The sequence below is a fragment of the Dinoponera quadriceps genome, unplaced genomic scaffold (genome assembly GCF_001313825.1).
Source record: "Dinoponera quadriceps isolate SergipeBrazil2010 unplaced genomic scaffold, ASM131382v1 scaffold2982, whole genome shotgun sequence".
Classification (NCBI taxonomy): Eukaryota; Metazoa; Arthropoda; class Insecta; order Hymenoptera; family Formicidae; genus Dinoponera; species Dinoponera quadriceps.
In genome coordinates, this window is record NW_014557404.1 from 147,549 (window position 1) to 174,918 (window position 27,370).

The following is a 27,370-nucleotide window of genomic DNA, read 5'->3' on the forward strand; positions in this document are numbered from 1 at the left end:
AAATACATTGCTTATCGATACTTTCGCACGATATCTTACCTGTACACATTGTTCACGCCATTGAGGAAGTCGTCCCATCTCGCGAGCTGGCTGCTCGCGTACTTCTCCCCGTCGGCGGTGACGTGCTCGATGATCTTCACCTGATGCTCGAGAGCGTCCACGCATTCCTGCAATCTCTCCCTCTCCTCCTCCGGGTAGCTCGGCTCCACTTGCTCCCAGATATTGTCGAGTTCACGGATACTTTCCTTCACGTGGTTCACTTCGTCCTTCAGCTCGACGAACGTCCTGGCGTCTTCGTGCGAAGGCCCGCTCGGGCAATTTCTGTTCAGCAAGATTCGATACTCGATGGTCTCCAGCCAGGTCGAGATCGTCTCGACGACGGTGACGAGTGTCTCTTCGACGACCACCACGTCGTTCTCTTCGATGGCGTTCCTCAAGTGCGCCAACTCCCTGCGAACGTCCGACGAGCGTTCCTCCGCGAGCCTCTCCGTAGTGACCTCCTCCAGATGCGCGATGTGCAGGATGTTGGCCAGGTGACCCGACTCGTTGGCGTTCTGCAGACTTTTCACCCGATCGTTGATCAGTCTAGTGGCTTGTATCGTTTGCGCCGCCTGGTGTTGCGGCTTCACGCCGTACTCCATAGACTCCTTCAGAAGGAAGGTCGCGGACAATGCGTGAGGCGAGGATTCTTTCCACAATTGCGACTCCTCATATCTTTCGACGCCGGTCAGGCTAGGTGGCGCGGATTGCTTGAGCGACTCGGATATCACCTCAGCGTAGGTCTTAATCTCCGTCCGCGACGGTTTGGCGGCTTGATTCTTACTCAGGATAGGTTGCTCGACTTCCACGGGCGTCAACGGTTCTTCGGTGGTGTCCATCGGCTCGGGCGATGATCGCGCAAGCGCCGCTTCCGGCAATTTCTGCTGGTCCGGTATCAGCAACGGCTCTATCGCCGGTGCTCTACCAAGCACGAAAGGCATTCGCACTTCAGGTACTTCTGCTTCTGGAATGTTGCGACTCGAGTCGATCGCGAACTGATCGATCGTCGATGTAGGTACTGTTATCGAGGTAGTTGAAACATCTGGTGTGCTTTGAATGCCTTCCTCATCTCTCTTCGTGCTCTCTATCACAGTTCTCGACGCGGTATACCGCGACTTCGAGTCCGCCCCAGGCTGGGGCGCCGTCTTAGAGGCATGCTCGGACGTCACGTCGTCCAAGATGTCGTCCAGAACGTCTCCTACCGGGGACCTTCGCCTGCCGGCGTTCTTCTTGGCAACGTCGCTGTAGGAGAGCTTCAAAGTGGTATCTTGGGTCTCGATCTGGGCCTGCCCGAATATGGAGTCCAGCTCGGACTTGCTCGGCAGACTGATCTCCATGGTCTTGTGCTTCCTTTTCCTCCTCTGCCGCTTCACCTTACCATCCTGCTCCGTAACTCCCGCGTCGTTGTTGAGATCCTCGGTGATCGTGGTCTCCCGGGAGGTATCGGGCGATTCTTTACTGCCGGACGCAGCGCTGTCGAGGGTGTCGCTGGCGAATAGTTCTATGGTTGCCTGAACGTGGATCTCGAACGACGTCTCCGGGGTAGAGTCCTTTTCCGATATCGAGGACGCCGTAGATCCCTTCGCCCTCGCGCCAGCCTCCGCTGGCTTCGGACTATCTCTCGCTGAGGATAATTCAGGAAGTCGGTCTCCCGTCTCCTCCTCGACGGGCGCTTCCGTTTCTCCGGCGCTCTCCGGAACCTCCGTGGGTAGACCAGCGGTCGTCGTCGGCTGGACCGATTCCGGCTCGTCAGTCGCAACTTCCGCTTCTTCCACCTCCTCTAGGGTCCTCGCAGTTTCTTCGGCGCTTTCCGGAACCTCCGCCGGGAGACCAACGGTCGTCGTCGGCGGGACCGGCTCGTCGCCCGCAGCTTCCGCTTCTTCCACCTCCTCTACGAGCCTTGCAGTTTCTGGTACTTGTACATCAGGTGCTGCTGGAGTTTCGAATAATTTCGTAGACACCACTTCTTCCTTCTCCGCCTCCTGCGAGGGGACTGGCTCCATCACGATGGTCGCATCCGGGACCTCTACCACTTCGGCCGTCTCTGCCTCGAGATCCTCGGTGGATACCTCGACGGTGTGCGTCGATACCTCCGCCGTCTGCTGAGACACTGACGCTGTCTCGATCGTTCGTTCCTCTACCTTCGGCGACGTCTGCGCGCTGATCTCGCACGTCTCGGGGATACTCTGCACGCTTTCCTCGACCTGCGGTATCAACTCCACCGTCTCGATCTGCACCGAACTATCGAGGGTCTGAGTTTTCTCCGGCGAACTGGTCTGCGACTCTTCCTCCGTGGTCCGCCTCGCCTCTTCGATGCTGGTTTGCGCGGATTCCTCGCACACCTGCGTGGACTCCGGGCTGACGGTCACCGGGCTCGTCTGCATCGTCGTCTCCATGGTCGGTTCAGGCGATTTCGTTTGCATCTCGGTCTCCTGCAGCTCCACCTGCCGGGGGCTCTCCTCGGGCGTCGTCTGAGTCTCCGTAGTTTCGGCCGGCGCCTCCGGAACTGCGATCGTCTGAGTGTCCATGTGCGAGACGTCCGGCTGCTCCGGACTGGACGGCAGGCTCGTCTGCATGTCCTTCTCCAGAGACTCCGGTACTTCGGGAGTCGACGTTTGCACGCCGGTCTCCTGCAGCGCGACTTCCTCCTCCACCGGTGACGGCGTGGTTTGCTGCTCAACTTCCGTCACGGCGTTCGTCGCCGTTTGAGTCTCGGTCGCTATCATGGGAACCATTTCGACGGGCGAGGTCTGCATTTCCGTGGAGAGGATGTCGATTTCGACTGTCTGCGCCTGGGAGTCTTCTGTCTCCTTCGCGAGAGGCGGGGCGTCTTCGACCGGGCTGGTCTGCACCGCGAGTTCCTCCATCAGCGTCGCCGTGGGCGTCGCGGTCTGCACGCCGGAATCTTCGACCTCCGGCGTCTCCTCCGCGACGGTCTGCGCGCTGAAGTCGAGGCCGGCTTCCAGGGTCGTTTGCGTCTCGATATGAGCCTCCTCGGTTCTGGCCGTCTGAATCTCCTCTTCGAGAGTCAGCGGCACCGGCTCGGGAGACGTTTGCGCGAATGCGGAGAGGCTCTCCTCCTCGGCTTTCGGGGTGAGCGCGGTTGACGCATCGCGCGTCTCCACGCTGGTTTGAGTATCCGCGTCGTCCAGCGCAACTTTGCGCACGACGATACTCTCCTCCCGCGGGCTCGCCTCGATTTCAACCTCCTCCGTCTTATCCTCTTCCACCGTTTCGACATCACCCTCTATCGCGGCGTCTTCCTCCGTCTTATCTTCCTCGGTCATTTTCTCCAACTTGGGGACCTCCAGGGGAAGACTGTCGTCCGTGAACGCGGCATCGTCACTGCTGGATTTGGGCACCTGAGTCAGCTCATCGTCTCGAGTTAAGCGCACCTTTTGCCTCTGCTTCTTCTTCCTCTTCCGCTTCTTCTTCGCGCCGTCCTCGTCCTCCGGCGCGACCGACGACTCGTCCATCGTTTTATCGTCCGGCTGGTACCCGTTGTCTTCCGGTACGACGCGATCGTCCAAGCTCAGGGACGATTCGGCGACGGACCTCATGATCTCAGCAACGTCCGGCTGCGGCTGCTCGCTAGCGTGCTTGGACGAGCCGGACGAGGGGATGCTGATCTCCATGGACTCGGCGACCGACGTAGCGATCGAGGTGCTGGATTCCGTCTCCACAGGCCTCTCCGAGAGCTTCTCTTCCGGCTTGCTCTTGTGCCGTTTCTTTTTCCGGCTCTTGTGGCTCGCGGTGTCCGACTTGCTCTTCTCCGACGATTCGATGCGAACGTCGATCTCCTTCTCGCCGGTCGACACCGAGTGTCGCCGCGAAGTCTCCGTTTCCTTTTCGGCTGTGAGAAAGGCGCTGGTCTGCACGATCTTGTCGTGTATCACCTCTGTCCTCTCCGTGTCCGCTGGAAGGCTGATGTCCACGTCTTCCTTGACGATGCGATACGGGGCAATCTCCGGCCTCTCCGCCCGAGTTTTGACGGACACCAAAGGCTCCGCCTCTTCGTCCTCCTTGCGCACCGACAGGGATATCTCGACCTTGTGGAATACCGGCTTGTACTCCGGCTTGAATGCTTCGTCCTTAGAATCGTCCTCCTCTTGCCCTATGAACAATTCCGACGATACTTCCGGTTCTCTCAGAGGTGTTCCCATGTCCTTTGTTCTCGAGACAGTTCTCTCTACGGATTCATCGGGCTCAACGGTATCCGGTCGACTCGGCGGAACGGTAGATTCATCCTGCGGCTCCGATCTTTGAGGTGCCGTCGTCACGATCGTGTCTTCCTCTTTGCTCTCGGCCGGTTCGTACAGTGCGTCTTTCTCTGACATTTCCGGCTTATCCTTCCCCCCAATCTCTTCCTCTAACACAACGATAGTCAATACATCGACATCTTTACCGGCCTCTATGATGGTGCTGCTATCGTCATGGTGCGTTTCTACTTCTACCGTGCCATTCTCTAGCTCGATACTGGGTGTTTCGCTCTTTACTTGTGCATCGTCAGACTTACAAGTAGCCTTGGTGACCACCGGTTCGTCATCCGTTACGGCCGGCTCTAACGGGGATTTTATAGATTCCGCTTGTGTCGAGCTAACCGAGTCGCCTTCGGCGGGGGTCTGCAAAACGTCGGACATCCGTTCAGCATCGATCAGCGCTTGACTAGCGACCGTGGGTGTACCTACGCCATTTACCTCGATGGGGAACTCGTATTCGCGTTTCCCCGTTGCCTCTGTTTTTCTCGGCGATGCGCTTTCATCTTCTCGTGCTAGGGAAGCACCCTCGTCGGCCTGAACGGTAAGCGGACTCTCGGCTCGCGACACTTCTACTACTTTCGGAGACGTTTCTCCTCCTGCAGACTCCGGCGACTCTACCTTGGTATCCGTCGCTTCTGCCTTCGAGTCCGCTGATTCTACCGTAGATTTCCGCAATGCCGCGCTTTCCTTCGTTTGATTCTCGATATTCAGCGTTTCGACTCCCACGACATCGTCGCCTTTCGTCATGATCATCGTTGGTGTTTTCGTCTTCTCGGTTGCGATTCGATGCGTGGTCACCATGTCCTTAGCGAACGGCCCGAAGAACGGTCCCTGCATCGGACTACCGGGAGCGCAAGGTTCCGTCGGTATCTCGGGTCTCGTCGCTTCACTCTGTTCCTCCTTACTCTCGATCGACCTCTCCCTTGGGACTATAGTCTTCTGATCTTCGCTCTTCACCACGTTGATACTGATATGCGGTATGTCCTGCTCGTCGATCTCCACCTCCTCGGGCTCCTCGATCACCTCCTCGGTGGTGGTCTCTTTGCCGTCTATGATGGTGACCTTCCGAATGATCCTGCGCGTCCTCTTGATTACTCGCCTGGTGACCTGCTGCACCACGGCGTGAACGCTTGACGTCCTCGTCTGGTATTCACCGCCCTCCATCAGGATCTCCTCCTCGACCGGGCTTTGACATCTGATGTCTCCGATCTGACCTTGCGTAACCATGTGCGTGTAGCGCGGCTCCGACTCGTACTCCTCCACGTTGATCCCTTCGGTGGGCGCGGCCGTGGTGACTCTGCCGCCGTAAATCTGCCTAGTAGTGGTCTCGATGGTGCCGTCCGGCCTGGTCTTGGTCACGGTCACCTGCTGATCCCTCATCGCGGCCTCCGAGAACGCCTGCATCATCGGCGGCGCGTCCCCGAGCGCTGTCGACAGCGTCGACACGCGTTGCTGAGTGGTTTGCCTGCTGGTGACCGTAGTGCGTCGCAGTTTCCTCACGATGATCCTCTTGGTGCCGTCGGCATCGACGACCACCTCGGTGGTGACGTCGTCCGGCTCGACCAGGACCGTCTCGAAGGATTGCGGCGCCGCGTGGACGATATTCAGCTCGCTCGTCGCGCTGTCGGTCTTCTTCGCGTCCTGGTACTTCATGTCGACGACGATGTCCTCGCCGGGCAGAACGCTCGTTTGCTCCCGGTGCGCCACCTCCTCGGCGGAACTCGGCGGCACGTACTTCGTCGCTATCTCGATCACGTCGTGATCGCCCTTGGTGGTTTTCAGGACCTTTATGGCCTCCTGTTTCTGAGCGCTCTCGCTCGGCAGCGGAGCCTGCGTCGTCTGCGTCGTCAACGAGTGGCACGTCGTCGTCGACGGCATCTGCGTCGTGGACGTCTGTTTCGTCAGCTGCGACACTTTCTTCTCGACCACGTCGTCGATCAGTAAACTTTGACCTGTCTGTAGGGAGACGTCAGCCAAGGACGGCGGACCGCCTTCCGAGGAATGAATCGAAGGCGCTTCGTCTAGAGTAGCATTGTCTCTTTCCGTCGACTCGTCGTCGTCGGCCTGTGCCTCTTCATCGCAGATCTCCTACGAGGATAACAATCGCCTTGAGAACATGCCCTGGCACATACTCGCGACGTATTCAAGCGGTTCGTGTGATTATTAAATCTGTGCGCTTGCGTTCTACAGTCGGGATGAGAAATGCGTCATTGTTACTGCCGACTACTCGTCTTGTGAGCGATAAATGTGGTAAATATTAGTTTGGCAATTCGTCCTTTTCTTTATTAAGTAAACTGGAACGGAAGTTAAAACAGAGAGCAGCACACCTCGGAGTTCGCCGATTTTAGTTCTTTCCTTGAGATTATGCGCGAGTCATTAACGATCGTTCGCATAAGGACAGCAAATCTTTCCGACGATCCTCGCTACGAACTCCTCCCGGTGGAATTGTTTTAGCTCTATCGACACGTTGTTACGTTACAAAACTGTAATATCGAGGTGAGTATTATGTTTATGGGACATTAACGGGCGGAATATCGCATACTTCTTTAGAGGTCATTATTTACGCCGACATGACTATTTATTATTGACATCTCGCTATGATAGTACGATACATAACTATTACAATTAAACAATTAACGACAGGGAATAAAGGGACAGGATATTAATGTAAGAATCCTTTAATTATACATATATATATATGTATATATGAAGTATTACAGCAAATGTGTGTTGTATTAACATTCCTTAATTACATGCAGTGCCTATATTACATCCATCACCTTAAGGTAAACGAAAATACATAACAATCATGATGTATATATATATATATATATATATAAATAATAATGTACAGTGAGCTAATAATAAGAAAATAATACGGTGCGTGGTATCTATAATGAAATGAAAAGATGCGTGAATGATGAGAAGCGCATGTGGCCTTGCAGCGACGAGACGGTGAGAAGAGCGGAGAGAAAAACGAAAGATATGTATCCAGAATAAAATGCTTGCTACCAATCAAACTACCCATGTCCGTAAGCGTGCAAAAGAAATTGTTTAAGCTCGACGATGAAGGGCGATCGATGGGCGGTATCGCGAGCGTAATTGCGTGAATACTCATTTGCCGCCTATTACAAAGCGCTCAGTGTGTTGTTTCTAATTCAAACGAGTATTTATTGTCCCCCGGTATATTATCATACCGGAAACATATTTCTGACATACTCGAGCAAAAGGTAAACCAGTTCGGCGCGCACGACCGGAAAGTTGATTCGATTTTACTGTTAATTAACGACTGTTAATTAACGGTCTATCATTGAACCTATCTATCCGTATAACATTTAATATCCGTCCTACAAAGCCGCTAGCTTTGTAATAAACCGGCAACTGGCAAGCCTTCCATTTTTTCTCTCTCGATACGGCGCGAAGCTCCGGCAAGATTCGAAAGGCGAGAATCGATTTTTTTCATCCCTCTGTACCCTTTAATACTATTTTAAAGCGACCGAGGCACGAAGAAGTGTGAAGTTTGCGAAAGCTCCCGAGCCCAGGTAAGCGTGGGGTACCTGCTGCTTTTGCTGGAGACGACCGATTACGTCCAAGAGGGCTTCCTTCAGCGTCGTCGCCAGTCCGCTTACCTCCGGAAGCGACTCGAGCTCTGACACTCGACTCGCGCGGCTCATTAATTCGTCCTGCAAAGCCTGCTCGTTGCGGCAAGCGAGAGATCGGTATTACTTCGCCATAGTGGAACAGAGTAACGTATTGATCGAGTTAGATCTCTATGGTATTGCGCATATTTGCGTTCTAAATTCGGTGGTACTAAAACTACTACGGTATTATCGACTGAAGATATCATAATTAGTTAGGCCGACAAGTGGGACGAGCGATCCAACAGACCTTGTTGGTGTTGAGCGAATGTTGCTCATGCATTTCCGATACGACGCTTTTCAGCCAAGTATCCGTCTCGTCGAGGAACAACCTGTAGGCTCCAATCTCCTGCTCGCGCCTCCCCCGGCTTTCTAACGCCTGTTCGAGAGCTGCTTTCCCCTGTTCCGCTTGATCGAGAAGGGCGGCAACGCGCGTTTGAAATCCCGTCAAAGCCAACGACAGCCTTTGAGACTCGACGTCGGCAGGTATCTCGCGTAATTGCTCTTGAAGTTGTGCTGCAGGCTCCTCGTAGGTGTGAAGCTCCGCCAATACAGTCTAAAGCAGGTAAAAAGAAGACGCTCGATTTTACGACAAATCGATCGGCCGCTGACGTGCTTCTCCGCACGACGATATGGTTGGAATGAGTGACGATTGACGTGTAATTAACTCTTTAACGGCAAGATGGATTTTCAACGTATCCAGGAAAGGGAGGTTGGACCCGATCCCATACTTTGTTCTGTTCATTTTTCATGTTATCAATGTACAAAAGGGGTGAAAGAAGTAAATAACATGGTAATAACGTGGAACATTCATTAAAAAGAGAAACAGCGCGTTCATGTTGTAAAATAAAATACGAGGGGTGATCAAAAAATCGTAAACCCAATAAGCGCATAATATTCCTCAAATATTATATAAATATTCAAATAATATTCTTATAATATTCTAAGAATGTTATGTAATATTTTTTAATATTATAGAAATGTTCTACTGTTATTATATATCCACTTCACATAATATTCTTGGCATAGTATAAAAATATTTTTAGAATATTAAAAAAATAAAATAATAATAATATAGAAATGTATGTGTGTGTATAATTGTTTTTAGTATAAAACGTATTTTTACACAAAATCCTTTCGACTTTATTTATATAATAAAACAATTGGTATTGCAATACATTTGAAATAAATAAAATAAAAAATTATATATATTATATGTATATATAAAGTTGAATATTAAAAAAATATATAATATTACAATAACATTAAATAATATTATTTTTTTTATATTATTAGGAGTGGACCATAAATATTCCAGAAATATTACTTAATATTAAATAATATTACTAAAATATTATTAGAATATTACGTCTGATATTCTAAGAATATGCCTAGGATATTATTTAATATTAAATAATATCACGCGCTTATAGAAAATGAGGTGTGGGGTCGCATCCGACCTTATCGTTAGAGGTTGATAGAATTTGTCGAAACTTCATTTTCTTATTCTTTCGGACTCTCAATTTTCATTCTTATTTTCTTCCTTTTTCGGTTAGGCGCACTTACCATAAGGGACGACAGCATGGACTCTATGTTATCCTGAGGTAAGTAACCCATCGTTCCCTCGGAACAAGCAAGTCTCACTTGCAAAGAAGCGAGACCTTCCTTGACGTTGTCCTGAAACACAAGTGCCCATTAGCGACTTCGACGTCGACAATGAAGCTTGTTATTATCTCAGCCATGCACACGACGGGGTCCACTCGACCTTCACGCTGCGACTTTTAACATGTTTAGCGTCGGACATTCTTAGAACACCTGTAAGGTAAAGTGCTTGTTTGGGGCGGGGTTACGAGACAGCACACTGTGAAATACATCTTTGACGAAGGCACTCGACGATGTCGCGTGTACTTCATCAACATCATCTGTTACGGGAGTTTGTACAAACGCTCGTTGCTACACACGGGAAAATAGCTTTTAATCACTTGCACTGGAACGATGCGAGTAATATGTCTTAAGACCTGTCTTAAGACGCTACAATGTCGCTGTGTCATCTCCCATGTAGTACAAATGTCCAGTAGACATTCTAGGGACATCCCAGGAATATTCGAATATCTCCAAGACGTTCCTAGAATGTCTTTTGAATATTTGCGCTACATGGGCAATGTGTTACAATATATCTTTTTTCCGAACATCTACTAAGGAATTTTACACTGAGAAGAAGAAGTTGAAATTTTGCGATGTAAATTTTTCTCATGGCATATTCTTCGATATTTATTGATTAGAAAAAAATTTAACCGTGACGATGGAATATACATTTTTGTGAAATATATACCTCAGTTTTCTTATTAATTCGTTTATTTGCTAGAAATAAAATTGTATTTTGCCGTATTTAAATAAACGTTTATTTCTGCAAAATAAATCTTACATTTCACAAGTAAATTTTTAAGTCTTTTTTCTCAGTATATGAACGATTTGGCAGGCGATCAGTCGCCAGCGCAAGTGATCAATGACGGGGGACAATAACAAGTCATGCAAAATCTCGACAAGTTCTGGGACACTTTGCTAACAAATTCGAATGCAAAGACCTGTCACGTAAAGTTGCCAGCAACGAGATGTCGAGAGGATGTTGGGAATTGCTTTGCGTATTAACTTTCATTTCCTGCGTGTTAACTGTGCTGACGACTCGTTATCGTTCTCTACAAGTGGTTTTGCTGCGATATCCGATAGCGATTGTTTCACTCGTCTATCATTACCAATTCCGAGTACTAAAAACTACACGTGTAACGACAGCGAAATTGCAACATCTTAGTAGAGTACGCGCAATGGGCAAAAAGAAGCGAGGAGCGATACAGGATGTCCGGTAAAACGACGATTCCTCACGGCTTACTGGATGTCTCGTACACGGGGGGGAGGGGAGGGGCGCATACTTGAAGAAGCGGGCGTGTGCATGCAAGTAATGCGAACTGCACTTTACAAAGAGCCGATCGCAACATCGCCGTGTCATGCGCGAACGGCGAGGATCAATCCGCTACGCTAATTAAATCCGTGTGTTGTGCCATCGGGAGACAGAGGATTAACTACGTCACGACCGTTTGTGTTACCGTGGATTAGAGCGGGGGCTTACGTAATAACAAATACTCGATAATAGCAACATATGTAGGAGAGGGAGACAGCAACAGAGCAGCAACATATGTACGCACACCGTCGCAACCGACGAGTTGCGGCATAAGAAAATTGCACACACTCAAGTATCGAATACAGAACAAAAACGAAAACGTAGTCGTTACAGAAAATGGAAGAAAGAAAAATAAAATATGAAAGACAGAGAGAGAGAGAGAGAGAGAGAGAGGTAAAACCAGAGGGGTAAACCAATCCAGATATAACTAAATAACAACAGGTATATATACATATGCATGTATATATATAAATATGTGGCGGTGGACTTGATCAAACTCGAACTAGAACAAGACCGAGCACTGGCAATGACGTTGGTCGCACCTGGATCCTGCGTATCCATCTTTCAGCCTCGCCTTCGGCCGTCTCACTTTCCGCCACCCCGTTCGGGCTGCACCGTTGCACGGATTCCTCCCTCGTTTCTCTACCTAAATGCAGTTTGGATTGTGGACGAAGATGGGCGAGGGTCGACGACTGGGTACCAGTGCTGGGATGATGATCGGGACTTTGGAGGATGCTCGAAGAGAGCGCAGGATATTCTTCCCTCGGGCTTACTTCAGCGTCTACGGGTGACTCCGTGCGCGACTCGGTCTGCGGATGCTCAGCTGGGGAGGAGGAGGACGACGGCGGGAGAGGGGGGAGGAGGTCGGGAGGTGACTGAACGTCGCTCGGCGAGGAGTAATCCAAGGACAAACCCGAGTCGATCGTTGGATCCTCGACCGTGCCGAGCGCCGTCGGGCCGTCCGGATCTACAGTCCGCTCGCTCTCGCTCGACAGGTAAGTACTATAGTCGCTCCAGCTACAAATGCCACCCGGCAAGTCGGCCACCATGCGCTCCGTCTGGGGCGCGCCCAGGAGGGAGCGCGAATTGTCGCAGGGATCCCGCGATCTACCACCACCGCCGCCGCCCGAATTGTCGCGGTCGTCGTCCCGCGGACGGTGACGGTCGTCGGAATCGACTCGCGGGAGGCTCTTTTTCGTGCTCAAGGCTAAATTTTCGAAGTGATCGCGCTCGGCTTCGTGATAGGGTCGCTTGTCGGGCCAAAAGCCACCGTCGATGGAGAGGAACCGCGAGCTGTAGAAGTCGTCGCGTCGTTTCTGCAGGAAGCTCTCCGGCGGGGAGACGTTCCCTTTGCGTTTCTCGGGTTTCAGGACCAGGATCTCGTCCGCAATGTAGAACTGTACCTTGGACTTGGGAAGTGCACCCAAAAGATCGGAGCCTGGACTTTCTTGCTCGGCACTTGCGACGCGCTTGTCCTCGTTGTCGAAGGACCGTTGGGCGATGAAGGATAGCTCGTCCAACGACGGAGAATGCTTTATGACCGTGCCAGTCGAGTCACTCGATGACTCCACTTGTGTGGAGATTTCGTCACCTGGATTGGATGTATTTGTTCGATCCATCTTGCCTTCGTCCGCCGATACGTTTTCGTCAACGTCGATTGCTATCGGTTCTTCGTTTATTTCTTTCTCTGGGGAAGATACAAGTGGTTCCGGTTCCTTCGTGTCTTCTGGTTTGGTTACTTCGGTCGTTACAGGCGGATCGTTTGTGTCGGTCTTGTCTTCTAGAGATTGCAAAATTTCAGTCGGCTCGCTGTCTACTTTTCGATCTCCAACGTTTGCTTCCTCATCCTGCCGACTATCGGGTGTTACTACGTCTTTGGAGGAGCTTAAGGTTTCAGCATTTTCTATAATTGGCGAAGATTCAATCTCTTTGGAATCCGCCGTAAGTATACTCGTCGCAAGATCTTCCTGACTTGACTTGACTTTATCGTCTTGTTGCTGTTTTCCCTTTTTCGATTTCGATTTGCTCTTTTGTTTCTGCTTATCCGCAATCGAAGTTACTTGCGGAAGAGACGTTTCATCTTCAGTTACAGTTGCAGTTTCTGCTTCTGATTTCTCCGTAGATTTCTCAGGTTCCTCCATTTGTACGACCTGTATTTCAGTTGTCGACTCATGGTCTTTCTTTAATTCCGATGCAACGCCTATTTTAGCCTCCGATGACGTAGTATCTACGGTTTCATCTGTTGATTTAACTATTTCCTCGACTTTAATTACTTCAGCAATGTTTGTCTCGCTAAGTGAATCGGCAGACTTTCTATGAACAAAGTCCTCTTCAGCAGGTTCGATTTCTTTCTTTTCAGTTACCTCGTTTCGCGACGAAGCTTTCGCTTTCTTCTTCTGCTTCCGCTTCTCCGCTTTCGACAGTTTGGGAATTTCTTTCTGTTCCGTCACGTTTTCCCCCACATTTTCCACGTGTGATTCTTTAAGTTCGCCGGTATTTTCAGGCACGTCCAACGCCGTTTTCTTTTGTTCGACGCTTTCCTGTTCTGTAATTTTATCGAATACAATCTGTTCAATATTTTCCTGATTGCTAATCTTCTCTGTTGAAGCTTCTTTTTTTTCTGAACTCGCAGGTACGTCGTGAGTTACGTCCGTAGTAATTCCTTCTTCCGGTTTTACTTTTACTTCGTCGTCTGGTTTCATCTCCACTGGAGATTCCATTTTCTTCTCCAAATTTTCATCTACCACCTTCTTCCCTGTGTCAGGTGCATTTTCGATCGGTTGTTCGGACGCAACTTTTCCCTTCTTATTCTTCGATTTTTTTTTAGACTTCGTAGTACTGTTTTTCTCCATAGTCGGAAGTGTCTCTGCATCCTTAATCTTAATCTCTTGAATATTGTCTGTATCAGTAATTAATTGTGTTTCTTTCATTATTTGATCCTCAATAGTGTTAGACTCTTGACTTTCAATCACGATATTTTCCGCTTGAATCCCCTCAGGAGTTTCGCTCTCGTTTACAGGTTTCGATTCCTCTTTTATCGTTTCCTTAACGTTCTTTAATTCTTTCTGTGCTTTCATTTCGGGTTGTTGTCTCACCGAGTCCTTGCTAGACTTATTCTTCTTGGACTTAGCCTTCCTGTCTTTAGGCGTTTCATCTTGTTCTGATCTGATTTCTTGCAGAATTTTACCTTCGTCACTCTGCATCTCGCTAATCTCCTCACTTTGTTTCTTGTCCTTTTTACGTTCGTCTTTCTTACGTTCGTTCAAATCTTTCTTCTGCTTGGTCTTATCTTTGCTCTTGGTCGGTTTGACGATTTCTTTCGGAACATTTTCCTTTTTAACGACTTCCGTCAGTTCGTCCACTTGTTTCTGTTCGTTCTCCTGTTCCCATACTAGCTGCTTATTCTCATCCCCAACCTCTCCCTTGGCTGCGATATTTTCACCGCTTTGCGATTCCGCATCTGTTTTCGTCTCCTTATCTTTGACCAAATCTGAAGCTTCCACGGTCACACGTCCGTCGTCCCGCTTATCTCCTCGGGAACGCGATCTGGACCGTCTGGAGCGCAATTCCTTTCGATTAAGGAACTCCACGAAACCTTGTTCGTCTACTTGAACTAACTTCTCTACAGATTCTTGCTCGGGAACCTCTTCCACGTAAATCTGAACATGCGTCGGAGACTTCAGTTCGACACTTTGATCCGGTTTACGGGAAACTTGTTCGAGACTAGGGGCGTTGTTAATTTCAGGCGATTCCACGGATTTCTTACCAACTATCGCGGCCCATGTACTTGTATCCGGCTTCGCACACGAAATATTAGCATCTCTCGAGTCTGCAGCGCGGTGAGAGTCAGAAGAAACGATCGATGTTTCTTCCTCGACCTCTTCTACCCAAGGAACCGACTCGTTTTGGGGAGTGAATTCCGCGATAATTGTCTCATGATCAGCGGTTTGCTGCACCGTCGTCTCATTGATCGGCAAAATCTCCTGTTGTTCCGCAGGACCTGGCAATTCCTCCGCATCCCTACACGGTTCGTCGGGAGCGGGTATTCTCACATCGATTACTTTATGATCGGACTTCAACGGAACGGGTTTGATCAGATACGTTTCCTCCTGAAATACCTGAGGAGAGGTTCGTCGGGAAGAGGCTGCGACTTGCGCGTAAGATTTGCTTCCTTCCTTGAATTGCTCCGGCGATTCGGCGGGTTTCTCTGCGACCGGCTTGGCAACCTCTTCCGCCACTGCCACTTTCGATTCTTCGATGACACTTTGGTTCATGTGTTTTTTCGAAGTCACGTGCGTCTCTGATTTCGACGGAATTTCGCGCGAATCGCGCTCGTCTGAAGTTTGACGTTCCTCGACGACACTTGGGGCACTGTCAATTGTATCTTGACTGACAACAGCGGGTGTTTGAATACTCAAAGAATCGTCTTCGGGAACTGTAGCCGTTTCCGTCGCACCCTTCGTGCCAACGATGGCCGCCCACGATTTGGCGTTTGGGTTTAATCGACTGTCGTATTTAGGTATATCTTCCTTCGGTTCTTGTTGTTTCTGTACGACCGGCGATACCTCAACTACATCTGACTCGATCTCTTTAACCCAATCTTTGGAAGAAACATTGTCTAATTTATCGTCGCCTTTTGCTAATTTTTCTTGGACCGCCTCGGATTTCTCACTTTGCTTTTTAGCTTTCTTTCCAGATTTCGACTTAGCCTCCTCATGTTTCACCGACGGTTTCTCGGGTACTTCTTCCACCGTATTAAGCTCCTTTTGTTTCAACGTAGGTTCTTCTGAAAGAGGTTTCGATTCCTCGGTCTGTTGTTTGTCCGCTATCAATGGTTTTTCCGTTTCCTTTATCTCGACATCTGCTGCTTTGACATTAATTTCCTCCGAGGCATATTTTGTCGGCAATGAGTCGCTTTCGATGACAGCCGGTTTCATATCTACCTCATTCTGTTTCTTGGGTCCTGCTTTAGACTTCGTCTGATCTTTAGTTTTCGCGTCTTTCGTATGCTTCGATTCTTTCTTCTTCTTCGGTTGAGTTTTCGTCTTTTCGATATGTTTCTCGTTATCCACCAAAGTCGCAGTTTGTATATCTTTTATACCGGCAAGGTATTCATCTTTCACGGCAATTTCCGGTAGAACCGTTTTGCTCAAAACTTCAATCTTCATCTCTTCCTTTTCTACCCTTTCTTTTTGCTGTTCGATCTTTTCCATCTTTTCAAACTCTTTGTCTTCTTTTTCAACTTCTGATAGGACTGCTTCGTTCAGAACTTCAATCTTCGCCTTTTCCTTTCCTATTTTTTCTTTTTGCTGTTCGATCTTTTCCGTCTTTTTATCTTCTTCCTTTTCTATTTGTTCTTTTTGCTGTTCGATCTTTTCCATTTTTTCAGACTCTTTATCTTCTTTCTCAACTTCTGGTAGAACCGTTTTGCTCAAAACTTCAATCTTGACTTCTTCCTTTTCTATCTCTTCTTTTTGCTGTTCGATCTTTTCCGTCTTTTCAGACACTTTATCTTCTTTCTTTTCTACTTCTGGTAGGACCGTTTTGCTCAATACTTCGATTTTCGCCTCTTCCTTTTCTATTTCTTCTTTTTGCTGTTCGACCTTTTCCGTTTTTTCAGATTCTTTATCTTCTTCCTTCTCCAACTTATCTTTTTGCTGTTCGATCCTTTCCATCTTTTCAGACTCTTTATTTTCTTTTTCAACTTTTGGCAGGACTGTTTTGCTCAAAACTTCAATCTTCGCCTCTTTTTCTTGTATTTCTTCTTTTTGTTGTTCGATCTTTTCCGTCTTTTCAGACTCTTCATCTTCTTTTTCAACTTCTGGTACTGATTTGCTAAACATTTCAATCTTCGCCTCTTTCCTTTCTATTTCTTTTTCAACTTCTGGGACTGATTTGCTAAACATTTTAATCTTCGTCTCTATCCTTTCTATTTCTTTTTTCTGCTGTTCGATCTTTTCTGTCTTTTCAAATTCTTTATTTTCTTCCTTTTCTATCTCTTCTTTTTGTTGTTCGATTTTTCCCATCTTTTCAGACTCTTTACCTTCCTTTTCAACTTCTAGTAGGACCGTTTTGCTCAAAACTTCAATCTTCGCCTCTCTCTTCTCTATTTCTCCTTTTTGCTGTTCGATCTTTTCCGCCTTTTCAGACTCTTCATCTTCTTTTTCAACTTCTGGTAGGACTGTTTTGCTAAAAATTTCAATTTTCGTCTCTTCTTTTTCTATTTCTTCTTTCCGCTGTTCGATTTTTTCCGTCTTCTCAAATTCTTTATCTTCTTCCTTTTCTATTTCTTCCTTTTGCTGTTCGATCTTTTCCGACTCTTTACCTTCTATTTCAACTTCTGGTAGGACCGTTTTGCTCAAAACTTCAATCTTCGCCTCTCTCTTCTCTATTTCTCCTTTTTGCTGTTCGATCTTTTCCGCTTTTTCAGACTCTTCATCTTCTTTTTCAACTTCTGGTAGGACTGTTTTGCTAAAAATTTCAATTTTCGCCTCTTCTTTTTCTATTTCTTCTTTCCGCTGTTCGATNTTTCTATTTCTTTTTCAACTTCTGGGACTGATTTGCTAAACATTTTAATCTTCGTCTCTATCCTTTCTATTTCTTTTTTCTGCTGTTCGATCTTTTCTGTCTTTTCAAATTCTTTATTTTCTTCCTTTTCTATCTCTTCTTTTTGTTGTTCGATTTTTCCCATCTTTTCAGACTCTTTACCTTCCTTTTCAACTTCTAGTAGGACCGTTTTGCTCAAAACTTCAATCTTCGCCTCTCTCTTCTCTATTTCTCCTTTTTGCTGTTCGATCTTTTCCGCCTTTTCAGACTCTTCATCTTCTTTTTCAACTTCTGGTAGGACTGTTTTGCTAAAAATTTCAATTTTCGTCTCTTCTTTTTCTATTTCTTCTTTCCGCTGTTCGATCTTTTCCGTCTTTTCAAATTCTTTATTTTCTTCCTTTTCTATCTCTTTCTTTTGCTGTTCGATCTTTTCCATCTTTTCAGACTCTTTACCTTCTATTTCAACTTCTGGTAGGGCCGTTTTGCTCAAAACTTTAATCTTCGCTTCTTCCTTTTCTATTTCTTCTTTTTGCTGTTCGATTTTTTCCATCTTTTCAGGCTTTTTATCTTCTTTTTCAACTTCGCTTGCCTCCTTTACTTGAGCTTCCGACATGTCGAAATCGTCATCCAATGTTATTTCTTCCTCCAAAAGAGACATCCAAGCGTCATCGGATTCCAAGTGCACGAACGGTGTCATTGCAGGTGCTGCTTTAGTTTCCGGCTTTTGCTCCAGGATTTTAACTTTATCTTCCGCAACAACTTCGTCTGTATGCATATTCGTGTCTGTTATCATATCAGTACTCGTCAATTGAACGTCGCTAATTTTCTCTATGGATGATTTAACGAATTCATTCACTTCTGATGTTTCGCTAATTGGTATTGAATCGTCGGTTTCAATAATTGAATCTGCTTCTTTAAATAATACGTTATCAATAGCCGTGTTAAGTGATACTGTATCTGTAGTTGATTCAGCACATGGCAGAACTTCCTTAACATGGGAAACATCTTTGGGCGATTGTTCTTCCGTCATCTTCCCTTCGCCTTTCTCATCTTGTTCATCGATACAAACATCCGTCAATATTTTATTTATTGTTTCCTCCCTCGTTATTGTTTCCGGTTCAAATGTGTCATCGAAATCATCATCGATGACCATTGGTTCGTCTAAGATACTCATCCAAAAATCGTCGGAAACCAAATGTATCGATTGTTTCACGTCCGTCAGCTTCTTGTCTTTATCTTCAATAATTAATGAATCCAATGTCTTATCCGATAGTGACACCTCTACGATTGTGGTAACTTGAGGCGCGGATATCTCTACATTTTCACTCATTTCTGTCATTTTAAGTTTCTCCTCATCAATTAGAGTTGTACTTTCTTCAAGATCAGATGCTATATTCTTTGTTATTTTTTCCTCGATGACTTGTGGCGCCTTTTCTATCACAGATTCCTGTGATATTTCGGTATCATCGGATGAGACAGATAGAGATTTTTCAGCGACGGATTTAGCTCGCACCCAATGCGACTCGAACTCGTAAAAACTGGCGAGAGGATATTTCGGCGCCTCCATGATAAGAGCATGCTTTCTGCAACTAACTTCGGACTCCTTCCGACTCGGTTGTTCGACGGATTTCATCACCGATTCTTGCACAATTCTTATCATGCTCTCCGGTCTTGCCTGGACAACAGGAGAAGGCGATTGCGGCTCTTTTATCGTTTTAACGACTTTGAAATAGCGATAGAAGTTACTTTCCGCGTGATTATAAGCGTGACGATCCAAGGCGTAAGGCTTAACAAGATCTAATAAATAATCAGATACTATTTGCTTCCTCGCCTTCGCGATTTCGGGAATGTCCTCCCGTTTTACTTCACATTTCGTCTCGACCGGTACTTTTTCTCCCGTCGTTTCCTCTCGGATATTCTCAGCTATCACTTCGACATTGATTTTCTCTTCATCAGTCCGTTCTTCCTCCTTTATGATCGGAATATTTGACGCGCCTTCGTTAACTTTGTTATTCAACGCGACATTATTTTCCTCGATAGAATTTTCGATATCCCGATTTTCTGCGATATTGTCGTCCTGCAAAATAGTGTCATCGGATATCGTCTCCCTTATCGCGTCGTCCTTCTCGCATTTTCCCTCAGGAATTTCTACCTTCGATTGATCTCCCAATTGTACGAATTCGTTCGATAAAATTAGCTCTTCCTGTCCCTTCGTCTTATCATCTACGCGAACGATCTGTTCCTCTCTCATCCCGTCGAACGCGGCGATCACCGGCGATCTCTTCGAAATGTCCCGACCTTGCGAAATTTCCGGACAAACTTTCCTCCTATCCCGCACGCTACCGAACAAGACCTCGTCGGACGTTGCGATACTCTCGGCGTAAATGCTCGCGGGGGAAGTTAAATCTACTTTACGAGAATTAGCCGTTTGATCCGCCGATTGCACCGGACAACTACTAACAGGACCCACGTCGCTCGGTACCCTAGCGTAAGTGGTGGTAAGACTAGCCTCTACGGTTTCAGGGCGCAAAGTGATCAACTCGGTAACCTTCGAGCCTACGATTTTGGGTAAGGGTATGTTTTCTAGGATCTCCACCGACTTCACGGACTTGACGTCCGGGGGCTTGACTTTCACGGATCCCGGAACGCTGGTAGTGGTGGTTACCGTAGTAACCATTTTCTCGATGATCAAGGCCTTCCCGGTCGAGGGAAGTTGCGGACTGTCGTTACGCGTTTCATCGTCGTGTTTCCCGCGTGATTCAACCTCATCGGCAGAATCGCTCGGAAGTTTGGAATCGACCTCGGTTTCCGCCACGGTCTTCTCTGGCAGTTCCCGTCTCCGCTGGATCTCAATATTTTTCATTTGCGGAGGTGACGGTTGCCTCTCGTCCAATTTCTCTCGCTCGACCTCGCGTTGGCCCGTCGGGCAAGTTGCGGGTCTCGGGGTTTCCTCCTCTTTCGTCGAATCGTCTTTGGAAACGGTCTTCTCGCAGAATTTATCGCGAGAGGAATGTTTCGTCTGTTCAACTGCACGGTGTTCGGTGAATTCGAGTTTCTTCTTTTTGGCATGCTTCGACGTTTTCTCTTTAGTCGCGAGATCTCTCGATTTTCCGGCATTTTGCGGCTTTTTGATTGAAGGATCCTTAACGAGTGTATCGGTCTTAATGTCCTCATCTCTGACAATTGCTTCCTGCGGAGAATGATCAACTTTTCCATTCTCGACAATTGGTTGTTTTTCTCCCACCTTCGTAGCAGTGTTTTCCGTCTGTGGAGAAGTCTCGGATGTTTGGAGCGAAACTTCTATGGCAGGGATTTCAACCACATTTTCAAGCTCCGTGGGAACGGTCGAACCTGTTTCTGCTATCGTTGTCGGGATTTCCGCAATCGAAGTCGGGATTACATTCGATGTAACGACAGTTTCGATAAATTCTGTAGTTTCGTTGTGGGATACATTTTCCTTCATCGATGTAACCGGCTGTGCAGTTTCCAATTCTGTCGTGGCGACTTCAGCCTTCGACATAGATTCTTCGGATTTTATATTGCGCGCCTGTTGAGCGTCCTTTGATTTATCCTTCGACTTACCTTTCTTCTTACTCTTCGACGGAGTCTCTGGCGCGCGTTTATTAACCGGAGCATTCGTCGTAACATCTTTCCCGTCTGTTTTAACATCGCCGGTGTCTTTGGCATCCGTTTTAGATTGTATAAGGCAGCCGTCACCAGATACCGACACTTCTACTTCGGCCAAATTTGTTTTCTCCGCGGTTTGGACGAAGGTCTCCACTACAGGCTCGATTACAGATTTGGATGAAGATTCTATCTTGAGCTTATCCTCTTCCCCGAGAGATTTATTTTCGCTCTCGGCTGGGAGCGATACTTCAACGTCACCTTTCCTTGGCTTATCTCGATCTTGCGTGCCAGGCATCTTCGTTTTATCAGATTTTTTCTGCTTACCTGTTCTCATTTGGCGCTTCTCCTTTTCTCGCTTCTCGATTTTTTCAACGTCTGTATCACTAATAACAACTCTTTTCTCACTTATTGTATTTGCCGTCTCTGAAGCCGTCTCTGAAGCCGTTATGCTTTCTACTTCCAATTTAGCATCCGTTTGATAATGCTCCGATACTTTGCTCTCGGTCGATTCTTTAACTTCAGTCTGATCGCGAACTATTTCATCATTTTTGCGTGTAATATCAGTTTGTGTTACTTCTTCCGTTTGCTGAATTAATTCAGACGGCAAAATGATTTCCTTCGGCACTTCTTTCAAATCGGGCTCCTTGGCATCTGTTGCCGGCGTTTCTACAAGTTTAGTTTCCTCGGTTATTTGTTCCGATTTCAGAACGATCAGTTTGTCCGCGCTATCAAAGCTCGTTAAAATTTTAGTTTCACTTAAAACTTCGCTTGTCGGGATTAACGATGACGTAAGATCGGCTGTAGCCTCAGATTTTGCTTTACCTTTAGAGGCCTTATCTTTCTTACGCGAATTGGCTTTACCTTTCACAGTGCCGTTCACCTCAACGACTTTCGCGGTATCGAGCACTCTTGATTTAGTATCTTTAACTTCCGTGTCAGACAGTGGTTTATTTGATTCGGGAGAATTACTTGTGGACGTTTCTTTAAGACCGTTTTCAAGTTTCTCCTGATTTTTATTATTGTATTCGGCTTCAAGCTTTAGTTCCTTCGACTTTGTTTTATTCTTCGACGATTGCTCCTTCTTCGACGTGTCTTTCTGTTTCGTCGTGGCCGTACCCGGCTTCTCAACTGTATCTTTCAACTCGACTGGTTGAATGTCCGGTACTTTTACAATCTCCGTTAAACAACTTTCGTCGGCGACAATATTTGCTTTCTCTTTTGTGGTATCGCTTGGAACACTCGATTGCTGCTTAACCGTACTTTCCGCGCTTTCCCCAGTACGTTCTTTCGTATTCTTACTTGTTTTGCTTTTGTGCTTAGTTTTAGTGTCAGGTTTGTTAGAATGAACGTGGGTATCATCGGTAATATGAGTTTGATCTTTCAGCTCCTCTTTAGAACTACCCTTCCGGATTTCCTCCTCGCCTTTGGAGCCCAAATCTTTCATATCGCTGTCCTTCATAAAATCTTTCGTACCTTTCGTATCTTCTTCAATTTTCATGCCATCTTTAGGAATACTTTGATCTGCCATTTTCATCTGACTCGGCAATGCGTCTTGTCTGACTGGAATATTTTCTTTCACTCTTGCAGCTTCTTTAGATTTAGATTTTTTAGGCTTCTCGGCGGATTTGCTCTGTTTCTTGTCGGCCTCGTCTTTAGATTTGTCCAGCGTCTCGTTGGCATTGGATTCTCGAGGCTTGATATGCTCTTTGCTCTGATCTTTGCTCTGCTCTTTCGGTTTATCTTTCTGAGACTTCGCTTTCTGCTTGTCCATGTCCTCGATTTCTTTCAGCGCCTTGTCAATTTCGTCCCCGCCCGATTTGTTCGTCCTCTTTTTCTTCTGCTTGCGTTTCTTCTCTTGCGGTGGACTCGCCTCCACCGAATCGATCATTCGCTTTTCCTCGAGCTTCTCCGCTTTCTCCTCCTTTTTGCCTGAGTTATCGACTATCTGGTCGATCACAGGCTCATCATGCACTTCTACGCTTTGCTTCGGGGGACTCGATTTGTCCTTCTTCTGTCTCTCCTTCGATTTATCGGACTTCTGCGCTTTCTTTTCGTCCGGTTTGGGTTTGTCGTTCTGTTGCTTCTTCCTCATCTCCCGTTTCTTCATCGTGCCCCAGTCGCTCTCGCGGGGTTGCTTAGGCTGCTCGGATTTCGCGAGCGGCTGTTGCGAGTCTCTGCCGAAGACTTTGAATTCCTGCGACGGCGATAATTCGCGAGACGATTGGGACTCCTTAGGCGAATAGGATCGTTCCTTGCTCCGGTGTTCCACGGCCGATATTTTGCCGATGACTCGGGTCGGAGTGACGCGCGGGCTCAGTCCCTGCGACAGGATTTGCGCGTACGAGAAAGTTTGGTTTTTGATCTCGTTATTAACCAACGATGCCGCATCCTTCCCCTCGGATTGATTCGTCGTCGCAGCTTCCGCTGCGTTTGCAACGCTCATTGGCTCTTCCTGCTCGGGCTTGTCGATGGGCTCAGTCGCGACCTCCGGTTGCCTGGACGCCTGCATCTGAACGGGCTTGTCTGCGTTTTGGATCAGCATCGAAGTCGCGCACCTCGCGTCGCTACCGGGAGATTGTTGTTGCTGCTGCTGTTGCTGCTGCTGTATCTGAGTTTGCTGGTAAATCTCCGTCGCTGAGAGATACGCGGTCTGCGCGACGTAGTGCTCGGGCGTGTAAGCCAGGGAGCCGTTGTTGTAAGGGTTCAAGTTGATTGAGTCGAGCTGCTGCTGCACCTGCTGATGATGATGGTGATGATGATGGCCGGCGGATGGCGCGTAAACGTACGAACTCACCGGATACGTTCCGAGCTGAGAGCCGATGAAGCCGACCAGTTCCGGCTCCGGAATTATATAATCGTAGATCTCGGCGGGCTGGGCTTGCACCTCTTCCACGTAAGCCGGTTCCACGTGGTGTTGCAGCACGTTGTAATCCTCCAGCGCCTTGTCAGTCCAATCGGCCGAGCCGGGCTTGCCGTAGCTCTGCTCGTCGATTTTCTCCGCGGGCATCTCCGCCGGCTGGCAGTAGGCTTCCGCGATCTGCACGCTTTCCATCTTCTGCGACGCGACCTGAGGCTGAGGAGACTCGGAGGCGACTCGTTGGGGCTCCGTCACGTCCCCGGCGGGAACTTTGTCCGCTTTGACGGGCACCTGCTCCGCGCGAGGAGCCGCTTCAACGTGGCCACGTCGCGACTCCGCGGAAAGGGGAACCATCTCCTGCCTGGGAGGATCCGCGGTTGCGACGTTCACCTGCGCGGTCTGCAAGCATCCACGAAGGATGTCGGCGTAAGACGTGGAGCCGGGCACCCACATGGGGCTCGGGGAACGGCCCCTTCGTTCGTCCTGCGGCGCCAGAGTGTTCTTCGCCGGGACCTCCGCCCGTGCCTCTTGCCTCGGGTTCGCCCGAGGATTGTCGTACTTCTTGTCAACAGCCTCTTCCTCCCGCACCACCTCTTTCGTCCTAGGCGAGACGGTGGTCTTGCGCGTGGGCGAACGCCCTCGACGAGCCTCGACGACGATGACCTCGGGAATGACGTCTTGGTGATCGTCCTCCGCATCGATCTGCGCACTCGGATCCTGCACGTGCATCTCCGTGCGCGGCTTCGGCTTCTCCGCGTCCGAGCCCCTCTGAGCTCGCGTCTTCGCGGCCTCGCGCCGCTGCGTCTCGCCCGGCGGACATTCCGTGGTCAGCTTCTGCATCCGTGTGACCGCAGGCCGCAACACCTGCGTCGCGGCGGGAGGAGTGGCGTCCCGTTGCTGCCTGTACGGGCTACAGTTTCTCGAGTTCGGGCTGGTGCGGCCCGCTGCGATATCGGCGTACGAGGCCTGGCCGGTGAACCGGTACTCGTTGCTGGGCACGTAGTACGGGTCTACGGCGAGTATCTGATTCATCAGGAGCTTGCCGCGTTGCTTCCAACCCTCCATCCGTTCCTGCAGGCTCTGCTTTATCCGCCGCGGAGGGTCAGCCAAGGCACAGCAATGGAATACATATACACTATGTCAATTTCGCGGAGTCTCTTTACTGTCATCGCGGGGTTAGAGGGTGAGAGGCGATATCGGTTTTTTTTTCTTTTCTTTTTTCGGTGTTTTTTTTTTTGTTTTCAAGCCAAGATTCGATCTCGAGCCGGGTGTGTTCGCAAATGTCGGGAAATAGCATGTCGGCAAAAACTTCTCTCTCTTGATCGAGGCGCGCGAGGTGACTTAAAGTGACGGGGCTCGCGTGAATGAACGTACGCTCGGACCACCGGCTGGCGATTAAACGGATCTTTTATTTTTCCCTTGCTCAATCACATCATTGTACGACTATCGAAGCATAGATAGACATTAGGATCAAGGACGCGCGCATACATGACAACGTAATCGCGAATCTCGCGAAGAGTGAGTATATCTATTAGAAAATCAGTGCTCGATAAAAACTTAATTAAAAAAAAGGGAGAGATACGTGGTATACTAGAAAACAGTAGTTGCTCGAGTTCACCGAGGCACGCTGACGACGAAGACGACGGCCGGCGACGAGCCGTCCCGCCTTCGTCGTTCATCGTTGCCTTCTCGATCTTTGGCGCGTGGAACGCATGGGCCCGGTCGTCGTCGTCGTTATTCTTCAACTGCCAAAACGACGGGTAACGATGTGTCATCGTCATTGTGAAGTCGAAGGCGAAGCCCTCGTGCCCTCTCTACTCGAGTCAGGCGGTCGAAGTAACAACGACGAGAACCGTACACGGGGGTAGATCTCTATTGTCATGGGTCCAAGTGCTCCAAGTCTGGTGTGCCACGCTGCACGAGTAGCTTCGACCTTTCGGCGCGTGCCTGGATTTTACTTTGTAAGGACTTGATTTTCTCGCGACAGGTCTGGACGAATGTAAAACGAGAATAACGCGTAACACGTCGAACGAGCGAGAGAGCCGGAGTCAGGATTGTTGGCGATTTCATTTCGGGCCAGGGGGAGGGGAGATGACATCGAGGAGCGGGACAGAGTAGAGCACAAGGAGATCGGACACGACCAAGTAGGTGACGGATGATGAGCGATGTGCCGACGACGACGACGACCCCGGTAGACAACGAGGACGTAGACGACGTAGATGAGATCGCAAGAGAGGGAGCACGAGAGATACGACGACGACGAAGAGATGGCGTACGAGGAGGATGATAGCGGCAGATAAAGTAGCACAGGCGATTTCCCGTTGGAAGAGGCGAATAGGGTGTGAAGGGGGGAGCGGGGGGTGTAGTAAAGAAAAATTCATAAATGAAATATAAAACTGGTAAAATGAGAGCAACGGAACAGCAACAAAACAGAAAGTAACGCAAAGTCGTAAAAGAAAGAGAGACAGAGAAAGAGAGAGAGAGAGAGAGAGAGAGAGAGAGCGAGAAATTTCGGCATTCTGTCTGCGTGTCTGTCTCGTATGATCTTTCGACACGCGAACGGAGAGGTCACTTGATTTTCTTGCGACTTGCACGTGTTCTCCCGAGTTGCACACGGGTGTATCGCAAAGGCCCGGAGATCACGTGAGGGATACATAAACGTGTGTGAACGGTGCGTGACACGCTTTACGTGAATGTGCGGCAGTACTTCGCGCTTTGCTACGTGGTCTTTCATTCTAGAATGTAAGCGGCGTATGTGCGTGATGCTTATTTACGTACACACGCGCGCGCGCACACATAGAAAAATGCGCATATAAAAAGAAAAAAAAAAGAAAATATATATATATATATATATATATAGGTACATATATACGTGTGAGCGTATATATAACGAAGGTGTTGCGATGTACACGCGTGGCAAGTTATAACAGTAAAACGACGAAAAAACCAGAAAAAAGGAACACAAAAACAAGCAAAATCAAGTAATCCCCTTCGGAACGACAGTAGAACAGGTGTCGTAGATTAAATGACTTTCAGAGTTCTAGGGTAATGTTCGAGGAGTAAGCTATACGTGTGTGTGTGTGTGTGTGTGTGTGTGTGTGTGTGTGTGTGTGTGTGTGTGTGTGTGTGTGTGTGTGTGTGTGTGTGTGTGTGTGTGTGTGTGTGTGTGTGTGTGTGTGTGTGTGTGTGTGTGTGTGTGTGTGTGTGTGTGTGTGTGTGTGTGTGTGTGTGTGTGTGTGTGTGTGTGTGTGTGTGTGTGTGTGTGTGTGTGTGTGTGTGTGTGTGTGTGTGTGTGTGTGTGTGTGTGTGTGTGTGTGTGTGTGTGTGTGTGTGTGTGTGTGTGTGTGTGTGTGTGTGTGTGTGTGTGTGTGTGTGTGTGTGTGTGTGTGTGTGTGTGTGTGTGTGTGTGTGTGTGTGTGTGTGTGTGTGTGTGTGTGTGTGTGTGTGT

The 27,370-nt window shown here is 48.3% G+C and overlaps 1 protein-coding gene across 7 annotated transcripts in view; it reads right to left on the minus strand.

Moving 5' to 3' along the window:
* LOC106749075 (nesprin-1) overlaps positions 1–27,370 on the minus strand; it is a 127,008-nt gene that overhangs the window by 27,544 nt on the left and 72,094 nt on the right. For 4 of the 7 annotated variants that reach the window (XM_014628143.1, XM_014628145.1, XM_014628144.1 and 1 more), the window contains 6 exons: positions 17,782–25,002; positions 11,435–17,398; positions 9,503–9,613; positions 8,187–8,492; positions 7,856–7,990; positions 40–6,386 (listed from right to left, as the gene is read on the minus strand). In XM_014628143.1, coding sequence (XP_014483629.1) covers positions 40–6,386; positions 7,856–7,990; positions 8,187–8,492; positions 9,503–9,613; positions 11,435–17,398; positions 17,782–25,002 — 20,084 coding nt within the window. Of the gene's footprint in view, positions 1–39; positions 6,387–7,855; positions 7,991–8,186; positions 8,493–9,502; positions 9,614–11,434; positions 17,399–17,781; positions 25,003–25,311; positions 25,912–27,370 lie in introns of those variants that run through there. The other 3 variants (XM_014628149.1, XM_014628147.1, XM_014628148.1) reach the window with 1 other exon arrangement.